General features: G+C 51.0%; 6 protein-coding genes across 6 annotated transcripts; 4 read left to right on the forward strand and 2 right to left on the reverse strand.

Moving 5' to 3' along the window:
- Window positions 1-424: 424 nt before the first annotated feature.
- Window positions 425-2362, forward strand: N7468_009288 (telomere repeat binding factor family protein; the record flags this gene model as incomplete). Its single annotated transcript, XM_058478584.1, has 1 exon — window positions 425-2362. One exon carries the CDS (start codon window positions 425-427, stop codon window positions 2360-2362), a length of 1938 nt encoding a protein of 645 aa, XP_058326914.1.
- A 719-nt stretch (window positions 2363-3081) lies between these two features.
- On the reverse strand, window positions 3082-3818 carry N7468_009289 (sorting nexin-3; the record flags this gene model as incomplete). The annotated part of the gene is made up of 3 exons (XM_058478585.1): window positions 3082-3110; window positions 3235-3556; window positions 3741-3818. The coding sequence occupies 3 exons, from the start codon at window positions 3816-3818 to the stop codon at window positions 3082-3084; spliced, it is 429 nt and encodes a 142-aa protein (XP_058326915.1).
- Window positions 3819-5079: 1261 nt separating this feature from the next.
- On the forward strand, window positions 5080-7390 carry N7468_009290 (WD40 repeat domain-containing protein; the record flags this gene model as incomplete). The annotated part of the gene is made up of 6 exons (XM_058478586.1): window positions 5080-5272; window positions 5328-5423; window positions 5485-5849; window positions 5895-6266; window positions 6320-7088; window positions 7146-7390. The coding sequence occupies 6 exons, from the start codon at window positions 5080-5082 to the stop codon at window positions 7388-7390; spliced, it is 2040 nt and encodes a 679-aa protein (XP_058326916.1).
- A 529-nt stretch (window positions 7391-7919) lies between these two features.
- On the reverse strand, window positions 7920-8339 carry N7468_009291 (translocon subunit SSS1; the record flags this gene model as incomplete). The annotated part of the gene is made up of 4 exons (XM_058478587.1): window positions 7920-7960; window positions 8053-8080; window positions 8143-8201; window positions 8255-8339. 4 exons carry the CDS (start codon window positions 8337-8339, stop codon window positions 7920-7922), a joined length of 213 nt encoding a protein of 70 aa, XP_058326917.1.
- A 671-nt stretch (window positions 8340-9010) lies between these two features.
- Window positions 9011-10123, forward strand: N7468_009292 (uncharacterized protein; the record flags this gene model as incomplete). Its single annotated transcript, XM_058478588.1, has 2 exons — window positions 9011-9513; window positions 9580-10123. 2 exons carry the CDS (start codon window positions 9011-9013, stop codon window positions 10121-10123), a joined length of 1047 nt encoding a protein of 348 aa, XP_058326918.1.
- Window position 10124: 1 nt separating this feature from the next.
- Window positions 10125-10357, forward strand: N7468_009293 (uncharacterized protein; the record flags this gene model as incomplete). The annotated part of the gene is made up of 2 exons (XM_058478589.1): window positions 10125-10194; window positions 10242-10357. The coding sequence occupies 2 exons, from the start codon at window positions 10125-10127 to the stop codon at window positions 10355-10357; spliced, it is 186 nt and encodes a 61-aa protein (XP_058326919.1).
- Window positions 10358-11217: the final 860 nt, after the last annotated feature.

Raw genomic sequence — 11217 nt, forward strand, 5'->3', positions numbered from 1 at the left:
ATGGTGAGCTGGATTGGTCGAGCTTAGAAAGGAGGAAGCAAGAGAGAAAGCTAGATTGATCGGCTTAGGGGGGGAGGGGGAAGCTGCGGGCCTGCCTAGCTCCACATTTGTTTGGTACATCTTGCTTAAAGCCCAGGTGGTGGAATTGTCATTTAATGTATATATTTCGAAGCCATGTTTGATAGTACCCAAGAGCTAATCCTAAATGACATTGGGGGAGCATTGGGTCAAAAGGATGGGGACGGCGCTGACTGACGTAGGGCAACCGTTCACCGCCCGGCGTTATCGCATTCTTATCGGGGGTTCACATCCTAAATGTTTCTTCCAAGGTTCATGGACGAGTCGGCAGGGCATTATGGACTTGCGGATGCTGATTCTGCAGCCGATGGCAGTAACAGTGCAATAGCATTTGAAAGCATACAGCATGGACTCGAATGCGGGGCGAAGGCCCGTGGACGAGTCACTGCACCGCGAACTTCCCCAGCTCTCTGTCCGCATTGCCCCTCTGCGGGATCCAGGCTCGTCGCGAAATTTGAGTGTTCCCTCTCTCCTAGAACCTGATTCAAGAGAGAAGCCCGAGCCCAAGGATGTTTCCAAGTCTACAGCCAGTGGGATTGCCCCTACAATAAGCACAGCAGGCCTACCAACAGAGAACGAGTCCGTGGCGACTACGCCAACTAAACTCCCCGAGGCCTCTGCAGATACTCAGTCAAGTGCTGAGCTCCCTCCCCGACCAATACTGCCAGCTTTCGTGAACCTGCGTGCATTGGAGCGCTTCCCTTTTTCGTCTTCATTTGACGATGATGCTCTCCACGGTCCACGCAAGCGTCGTCGGGTAGATCTCCAAGCCGAATCCTTTGGCGAGCATCTACAACTACCAATCCCGCAGGCACAAAAGGAACAAAGACCTCCGCCTTTTGGACCGTTTGCTATTCTTAACGGACTCAATGAGCCTCCGCCAAATGCTGCTCTACTCCCTCCAATCGAAGCGGGCTCCATCAGTCATCTTCTTACAAAGCCGTCTCGACGTGTCGCTGGTGAGACAGAACCAACTAGTGGCGGCTCTGAACTCAACACAACGCCAGACGACCAACCTAACCAACCTACAGAGGCAAAGGATGCAAAACTCAAAGAAATACTCGAGGCTAAAATTGATGGACACGATCCTGATGATTCCCACATCCCTCGCGTTACTGAACCGGCCAAACGAGACCAAAATAAGACCGCTGCGCCAGCGACAATCAAGCCGAATGAGAAGATTGAGGAAGAAAAGGCAACTCGTCAATCATCCACTGGGAACGAGCCCCTTTCGCCCAAATCTCGAGGCAGGTCACGTAAGAATGTCAGGAAATGGACCGAGGAGGAAACGACCGATCTTCTCCGCGGAGTCGTCAAGTGTGGCATCGGAAATTGGACCGCTGTTCTTGCTCAACCGGAGCTGAAGTTCAACAAGCGAACAGCGTCGAACCTCAAGGACAGGTTTCGAGTCTGCTGTCCTTGGGCATATCGTGCTTCTGACCCAAATGAAGCAACCAAGCAACTCCGTGATAACCTAGCCAGCACGCTTTTGAAAGCTCACGCCGAGGCTTCCGATGATTCATCCAAAAAGACGCGCCCGCCAATACCTTCTCTCGCCAGTACCAGCTCTGAATCAAGTTTTGCGTCAAACAGTTCAGGCGTGAGCTCTCATAAGCCTTCTTTGTCTAGCCTGTCTTCAGCTACAACTGAGACCGAAGCCGGAGCCGCAAGCACAGGCCAACAGAGCTCCCCTCCAGAAACACCCACCTTTAAACTCTCGCCTAAATCCGAAAAGACCCTGGAATCCCTCGGGATCCCAGACGCGCACGTAAGCACGAAATCCAAACGTCGCTCCCGCCGGCCGTTTACCACTGCAGAAGACGAGGCCTTACTCAAAGGCTATGCTGTCCACGGCTTCCATTGGACCCTCATCCAACAAGACAAGCTGCTCAACTTGGGCCATCGCAAAGCTACCGACTTGCGCGACCGCTTCCGCACCAAGTTTCCGCATGTTTATAGGGACGGCGGCTCTGTCAGTGGCAAGCCGTTGACGCCAAACCCAGACCCTCCAATTGGAAATATTGGAACTGTGCCTCGAAACGAACCTCCAAGCCAAGAGTCCACGCCTACAAAGGCCGCGGCGCAGCGACGCTCTGATACACAGAGTCATAGCCGTCAATCATCCGGCTTGTTTGATCCATCTTTTTTACCGCCGCCGCAGGGAATCCTTGAGCCTTCCAATAATTCGCTATCATTTGGCTTGGAGGGCAGTGCGGCTGCAGGCCCATCCTCACCCTGGGAGGATAATACCCTTGCTCCTATGGTTTGGGATGATTTGGGTTAATTCGAGCAGCTTCAAAAGTTCTATTTTGTCTTATATTGGGTTTGATTTCGCATATTCGGCGTTTCTTTCTTCATCAAATATCCCGCAGTACACGATGGTTTTTGTTCTTCAATGAAATCGCTTTCTTGTTCTCGATGATACGAACTGTCAGTCTCCTGTCCTGACACTGTTTATTCAAACCGGCCCCTTAGATTATAGCTCTCTACTTATTAGCTTGTTGGCTTGGCGAGTTTTGCAAGTCTTCCCAAAAGAACCAATAAAAGCATACCACAGGCTACGAGTTCAACATTTATCTGAATCATTCTTCATGGATCATTATCTTGGTACCATTAAATAGCCTAGTACTGGTAAAGCCAATATCCCAAACTAAGCACTAATACTCGGTAGTGGATTCCAGTAACCCAAACATGCCCGAGAACATCCTAAGAAGACCCAAACTAAGCCGCCCCATGCACCATTAATCTCCTAAGCCAAGGCATTGCTTTTGATGATTGAAAACAGTGCCATTGAAAGAGTGCTCTCATGAGTAGGGTATCCAGCGCCCAATGAGTACTCACAGCATGAAATGGAAAATACAGAAAATACAGAGCTTTCGTGTTAAATTAGGGCAGCAGCAGAGAAAAGAAAAGGACCTTGCAAAAGACATTGCGCTCAAGAAACAGAATGGGTGTAAGAAGAAAGAAAGTCGGGAACAACCCTAGAACCCCAGACGCAGGCATCTACCACGCATTGCGGTCCCAGTTGGGATCTGGAATGTCAGAAAAAGAAGTCAGCTATCACATCCATACAGGACCGTCCCCAGGCCCGGTCGAATAGCAATGCACTAAACATCGTGACCTTCCAGGCCTGACTATCAAAGCAGAATGACCCACCTTGTATGAAACTGGCCAGCACCTTACTTCCGGTCTGCAGCAGGGGGTGCCCCGCCACGATCTGCAGGAACCGCTGGAGCCCCTCACGGCGGTGCTCAATGACGTCGTCGCTGAACCGGTTCGTGAACACTTTGCCTGGCAAAGGGGGGATCGTCACACGCGTGCTCTCCCGCTCCAGGATGTCGCGAAAGTACTCAAAGTCGGAATAGCGGCGGCGCACGACAGAGTGCTTGAGCTTGAAGGCGGGGATGTTGGTGCGGCAGACGATCTCGTATGAGGTGTACATGTTGCGGGAGGTGCCATGTGTTTGAGGATTGCGGACCTGGTGCGGGAAGAGGTCAGGTCATGGTTCATTGGTTGGACTACATGTTGCCTGGGATTGCCATTGTCCTTGTGCACGGACTGGGGCTGCAAGGCGTAGGGCTGAGCTGGAGAGTGTGGGGGTGGAGGTTGGGCACGCGACACAGTGTCAGGTGCTGTTGAGACTGGCCAGGTCTGGAACTCACTTTGATCTCTAGGAAGTTCTCCGGAGGTCCATAGATCTCCTCGAAGGTCTGGGTGCGGGACTCTGGGACGTGCTGCATTGTGGGAGACGGGAGGGAGCTGGGAAGGAGGAGAGAAGGAGAAGTCCACGGGCCAGCCAGATGGGATTAAACAGTCGAGCTCAGCAAATTGGCAGAGATCCGAGAGTCCGGGTTGAAGTGGAAGCGGGGGCTGTTGGTGATGGCGGGGAAATACTTGATCCTGATCCCGGTCTTTATCAGTCAACGGTCGCAGCGCTTGAGTTCTGCCAGTTCCCCACCACCACCGCGTGGGGCATTTCGTATTGAGTTCTTTTGAATGTAGCCGGTGTCCCTTGCCCATGGAAGTACATTTAATTGAAAAGTCTATACGGAAGCCCTGCTACTTCTTGGCGGCTCTCCATATTCTGGCAGTTCAGCCGCAGTCTTGGGGTACGAACTGCAATGTTGGCAGACGCGCCAATACCGAAGTGATGGCCCTCTCCACCGATGGACCGTAGCTCGAGCTAATTGCTTGAGGATACGGGAGTGGAAATGCTACTTTTCCTGCGAACGTCTAAGCTGTAGACCGGCGTTGGCAGGTCATAGACCAGAGCCGGTTGTATTCGTTCGATACGCCTTTGGAAGGCATTATGAAGCATGTGTCTTTGCCTATCTATACTAGGAGCCAACGGCGCGTTTAACCTTGTATGCCTAATGAAGTAGATCGTGATTCTTGGACGGTTTCCTTGTATCCTTGCCAAGGTAGTAGCAATTCAGATGTGAGCATTGAAATCAAGAGGCTTCCTGGATATATAGTTCTACGGGCTGTTTTGATTAAGCTTGGGAAGACGGAATAAAACCAAAAGTACATGTTTTGTCTTGGGAGTACTTAGAGAGAACATCCTTCATGTAGTTGTTCTAAATTTCGATCTTTCCAATAATTCGTAATCTCTAGATAGTCTTAATTATGGACAATTTGGGTTGTAAAATGGGCTTCGAAACCCAACCTTCGATGAATTGTGCCTGTAAAAAATGGCGCGCAAGGTTCTCCAAAAAAGAGAGGTATCTGTAGAGATAATCTGCAGGCGGCATGGATCCGAAATTGAACCCTGCGCTTCCTAGCGGTGGTCTTACCCCTGGCACATCTTCCATTTATGCAGGATAGGTGATCAGGAACTTGGCCAACGGAGCAAGAGGAGTCAGGTAGTTATAGCCGGGTTGGCAGGTTTAATCAGCAGGCTTTATCGGCCTTATCTCCGGATTCGAGGTTATACCCGTTACCGCCTGGACCGGTTATCAAGTCTATCGATAAGCGGCACCTCTCCTCACCATACATACCACCATGAGCTCTCACGATTCACCCTCAGATGGAGCAAGAGGGGACGCCGTCTGGCATCCTGCCCATGAATGGCTAGAAGAAGACGATGAGCTGGATATGGACTACCATCCCGCTATGGAGGGTTCCGACGAGGACGAAGGTTGGGATGACGACGCCGCACCAGAAGATGATGAAATGGGCCTCGGTGTATCTGACGGTATTGAACACCATAGCTGAAGGAGATAATGTCTTCTAATAATACCCTTCTACAGACACCCCACATATCAATATCGGTAATATCCAGATTGAACTCACGACCGACGATCCGAACGAAGAGCCAGAAGGCGACCATGGGGGTGAAACTCGCAGTATGTCACCCGATCACAGCGCGGCATAAGTCAAAACTACAAACGCTTACCGTACAGATAGTTCCAGCTGCGCGCTTGTTTGAATTACTTGCATCTAGTGGCCTCCAACAGATCCTCCATTCTACTGGGTGGACCGGCAATATACCGGAAGGATTGGAGGACGAAGAAGACGAAGAGGAAAATGATATTATGGCGACATGGCGCCGAAACAGGATGCGGAGGCGTCCTCGAAGGGTTCAGCAATTTCCGAAGGTCCCGAGTACCGAGGGCACAGAGTTAATGGGCAAGGGCCAATTCGGTACCAACCCGTATTTCGTCGATCGCCTCAAGAAACGCAAGCGGGGATTTGCGTCGAATCTCATGTGGCGGGAGCTAGGGGTTGATCCTTACGGCGTTCGCAGACGAGCTGATTTCGCCTTGGCACAGGTTTGTCTCCTGTTTCATAGCCGACGATGTGATTTCTAACACCAGTCTAGGGTCCTTATCCCGGGGTCTCCCGCAGACAAGATTATTCACTATGATTTGCGCAGTTATTCGGGCCAATTCTCGGACGACGGGAACTTCTTCTTCTGCTGTGCCCAGGATTTTAAGGTTCGGATGTACGACACATCTAACCCATATGAGTGGAAATATTATAAGACTGTCGAGTATCCATTTGGTCAATGGACCATCACCGACGCGACATTAAGCCCCGATAACCGTCACCTCGTCTACAGCTCAATCCGTAGCCAAGCCTATTTGGCTTCAACGGACCCAGAGGATGATTCCGATCCCACTGTGTTAGACTTCTCTCTCCCGCCCGGTTCACGAAGGCGGCGGAGCTGGGGAAGTTCACATTTTGGGGTAAGTTCCGGAGGGGTTTATACGACGTATTCAATAACTGACTCGGATTGTAGATATGGTCTCTCCGATTCTCCGGCGATGGTCGCGAAGTCGTGGCTGGTACTTCCGAAGATTCCGTCATTGTTTACGACCTCGAAACGAAGCAGCCGGTCCTGAATCTTCGAGACCGACACCAACACCATGTGAACGCTGTCTGCTATGGTGATACCTCATCCCCGCATATCTTGTATTCCGGATCAGATGATACAACATTGCGTGTATGGGATCGACGGTCCATGGGCGATGGCCGCGAAGCAGGAGTCTTTATGGGCCATACAGAGGGCCTTACATACGTCGATAGCAAAGGCGATGGTCGATACGTCCTATCCAACGGCAAAGATCAAACTATGAAACTATGGGACTTGCGAAAGATGATGACGACCGCAAGGTTTGAAACGATCGATTGGAGTAACTACACCTCTGGATTCGACTACCGCTTTGAACCGTACCCCGATGAATTTTACGAGCCGCATGAGCACGACTGTTCTGTTGTGACCTTCCGAGGTCACCGCGTGCTCAAGACTCTGATTCGATGCCACTTCTCGCCGCTAGGTAGCTCAAATTCTCGTTACGTCTACAGCGGTAGTGAAGATGGCAAGGTTTACGTGTACAACTTGGACGCTACGCTGGCAGGAACAATTGATGTGGGAAAGGCGACGGTCAATTCTCGCCCTCGAGACCGAGAGACATTTACCACTCCTTCAATAGAAATGGGCGGGGAGATGCTATGGAGGACTTGCGTTCGGGATGCGAGCTGGCACCCGAACGCTCCGGTATTAGCTGGTAAGTCATATCGACCATAGGCAACTTGAAGGTTGTACCCGTGACTGATATTGATAGCAACTTCATGGAATGGATGGGGCTTGTCCTCGGGCACTTGCACCGTACACTCATGGAACGACGGAGCCGAGAAAGATGAAGGCGAGCCACCAATCGGAAAAAGTTACGATGACAAATTGAGGCATTTGCCTGACTTTGATGAATACCGCCAGAATGCACCCGCACCTCGGACTCGACGAGGGCTGCGCAGTCGGCCTGTGCGGCGCTTATTCGAGAATGGTGATGCTGATGAGGTGCCGTGGTGAGTCGGAACGTACATGTATCGTGCAGCTCAGAGTGAAAAAGAGCTGTCTAAATAGCATTTATTCCATGTCATGAAACTCCAGGACTCGCGTCCCACATTCCCAGGTATAAGGAATGAATGATGTTTGTGATACACTGTTTAGTGCACTCAAACCGCTGTATTTACCGGTCGACGGGTAAGGGAAAGGAATCGTAGTGAGGTGGACGGGTCATCAATTAAATGAATTGAAAACAAAAAAGACCCTTAGTGGTACAAGAATTTGGTATATGGTATCTCGAGGGCAGCAATGTGTGCGATCATGTACCTCCATCGCTTCGCCCGAATCAAAAAAAAAGGCCGGAGGCAAGAATTGGCCAAGTAGCCAGACAAAAATAGATTGTGGACCTAGCACACAGATAGGTCGCGAACTCTCAACTCCTCATCCCTCCGACATGCAACCGATTAACTGGATGATCCAATTGCGCCAGCTTTGGAAAAAGACTGTCCCCTGGTAAGGGGTCTTTCGATCGTGGAATGTGCGGGAGGGGCATTTATGCGCCACCGACCAGGACTTGGTTGACGGGGATGTGGACTGCAAGAAGACAATTAGGATCGGTCTCGATATCTCTTCTGGCTTTGCGACTTGGGAAAGCTAGGTTCTCGAAGTGCGATCATGTCACTTACTCAGTTTGACGAAGTATCCAATGGCACCCTAAGAATGAACCGGTCAGTTCTCCTGATTTAATGAGACAGGCATACCATATTGATGCTTACCATGACAAGGAAGCCCATTCCCACAGCCTGGCTGATCTTGATGAACTCGCGCTTGTCGGCTGTGATTACAGTCAGCAATGGTCACGGAGTCGACGATCGGTGATCGACATACGCTTGGTGCAGCGGCGAACAAAGAGAGATCCCTCCCGGACAAAGTCCTTGGGAATATCAGCAAGCTCTTGGAAAGTATCAGACATTGTGGAGGTGAGGAGGGAATTGGAAGAAGGTAAGTCGGGGGAAGAGGATCGGGGAAGGGAGCAGCGTGTCCACATTTGGGAGCGTGGCCTTTGGGTCCGGATAATCAATGCCCCGAGGCCCAGACTAGCTTCGCAACCTCCTCTCTCTTCGGGACCAACTTACCTTTACTCTCGTTCCCCCCGGTTGATGTTACAAGGAGGAGCTGACCTCTGACCTTGTTTGTTCCTTATACCTGCAGCTCCCTGTTCTCTGTGCTGCCTGTGCCAAACATATTACTCCTGTATCAAAGCTCAGCCTTCTGTGTACGCGCCTGTGCTGGCTCGCGCGCTTTTCTTTTCCGCTGGCTTTCAGGTCGATTCGGATTGTACGTATCAGTCACTCGTCGTGTGATTCTCTGCATGCCTGTGATATCTCTGCTCCCTTGGATTTTGAGCCGGTTACCGCTCATTTGATCTTTTCATCTTGAAATGTTGCGCTGGCTGAATGTGATGTTCATTCTCCATGCTAATTGATATCATGTGTCTACAGAAATGTACTCTTCTTGATCCAGAAGTGGGATATCAGTGCAGAAAAAAAAAACCAATACAGGACCTGTGTATATCCAGCCACTCACTTTACCAATCGATACTCTTCCCCCAGCCTGTTCTCCGGAACCCATTTCTAGTGCAAGATGGCCACAGAAGACGATAACTTCGATATTGACATCTATGGAGATGGAACCGAGCAAGGTGATTTCAAGCAGGAGGACCCTGACCTGATCCTAGACTCAGATGCGACGCCGCAGCCCCATGACAGTACCAAAGAGACGTCCGCAGCGCCGCCTGTAGCGCCGCCTGCTGACAACGCCAACAATAACGTCAACAACAACAACACCAACAATACCAACAACAACACCAACAACGTCTCCAACTCCTCCAACTCAGCGAACGGGGATCACGCAATGGCTATCAACGCAAACCCCGGCTCCGAGGCCTCTGCTCCTCATGGTGTTAAGCGTAAGGAGTACGATGACCGCCAATCGGACCCGGATGCTACTACGGCATTGCTTATTTCCGACATTTTCTGGTGGACCACAGATGATGACATTCGAGGCTGGATCGCCCAGGCAAACAGTGAGGATGACCTTAAGGACGTGACCTTCAGCGAGCACAAGGTCAACGGCAAGAGCAAAGGGTTCGTACCGCCAATGCTTCATATCTACCCATTTTATGGCTTTTCTAACTAGATCCACTTACACAGACAAGCTTTCGTCGAGTTTACTACTCCCCAAGCTGCAACGGCCACCAAGCGCGTTGTCGAAGCCATCGAGGACATGACAAGCGGCACCCTTCGCAAGTTCGTGGTCACCTACACGAACCCACACCAAAATCCGTTCCGCACACTGCCGAAAGATGCCCCGATGCGCAAGGAAAACAACCGCGGAGGCATGGCCGGTGGTTTCAACTCCGGAGGTCACCAGAACTACAACAGCAACAACAACATGGGTGGAGGCTTCCGCGGCCGTGGCGGTTTCAACCGTGGCATGGGTGGAAACTTCAACAACCGCGGCAACTTCAATAACATGGGAGGCTTCCAAGGCGGCGGTGGCCCTAACATGATGGGCGGCGGCTTCCAGGGCGGCCCCATGGGCATGCAGAACTACGGGGGGTTTCAACCGAGGCGGCATGATGGGTGGCATGCGCGGTGGTCCCGGTGGAATGCGCGGAGGCCGTGGGAACATGATGGGGATGCCTATGCCTATGAACAACATGGGGATGAATCCAATGGGTCAGATGATGGGTAATATGCCTAACATGGGCGGTGGCATGCCTAACATGGGTGAGTTCTCCGGCGAGTTCCTCTCTTACCTCCGTCGTATCTAGTGTGTTGAGTGCTGACTGCCATGCTTTTACTCCCAATAGGCCAGGGCTTCCAAGGTCCCAACCCCGCATTCAACCAAGGCTTTTTCAACAACAACCAAGGCGGAGGTGATGCCTCGTGGAACCCTCACGGTGCCAAGCGCAGTCGACAGGAGTAAACGACCCGCCCATCTTTGTTTTAAGAACTGGCTACGGAGTTTTTAGGCGACTATTAGGATCTTGTTTTTACCTTTTAAAGTCTCTTCTTTTCTTCTTTTCTTCTTTTCTTCTCTTCTGTAATATGATGCAATTACACCCACCCCTTTCGACCGTGTGCAGATTATTTTAACCCATTTTGTTCGCGTTGTATGACGCCTGGTGTGATTCCTTCAGCTACCCAGCCATAAAACTGGGGCTGAGCTAAATCAACAGGGATTAAGAAGAAGGCTTAGATTGTGTCTAGGCAGCCATCGGCATTCCTTACCTTTCGTCTGTATTAAAGCAATAAAATGGCGTGTTCTTGTTCTATGGCTGTACATTAAATGGCGCTTGTCCCCGGTGTTTCTTGCGGTACCCAGGCGTTTCAAGATAGGCTTGCAAATGTATGACTGCGAAAGTTACTTTCACCGTCAAAATATTTCAGGATTAGGACTGCAGCCTTCGGTCGAGTGCGGTTTCGAACGTCTACTGGCGGGGATGAGTCGAGACCGACTCTACTGCAGCCTGTGGCGTTGTTTGCCTGCAGCCGAGGTGTTGCTTTCAGGTGCAGAGTCCACTTGTCGCACGCTGACTCGCTGTGGTACGGCTTTTTCGAAGCTAACTCGTGCGCTCTAGCGGTCGACTCAAGCTCCTGCTGTACGTGCTATACTACAGTGGGCCTGCACAATATCTAGGGGCTGTGCTTCCCAAGCCAGGTCTGAGCTCATGCAGGGTTATTCCAACTTAACACAAGAAGGACGATGAAGGTGGAACTTCCCTCAAGGCTCACTAAAAAAGGCACGTTCTTCATAATGAAGTATGAAAATAGCGCATAGAAACA

The sequence above is a fragment of the Penicillium chermesinum genome (genome assembly GCF_028974085.1).
Source record: "Penicillium chermesinum strain IBT 19713 chromosome Unknown utg000007l:1.0-2695246.0:1.0-2697696.0, whole genome shotgun sequence".
Taxonomy (NCBI): domain Eukaryota; kingdom Fungi; phylum Ascomycota; class Eurotiomycetes; order Eurotiales; family Aspergillaceae; genus Penicillium; species Penicillium chermesinum.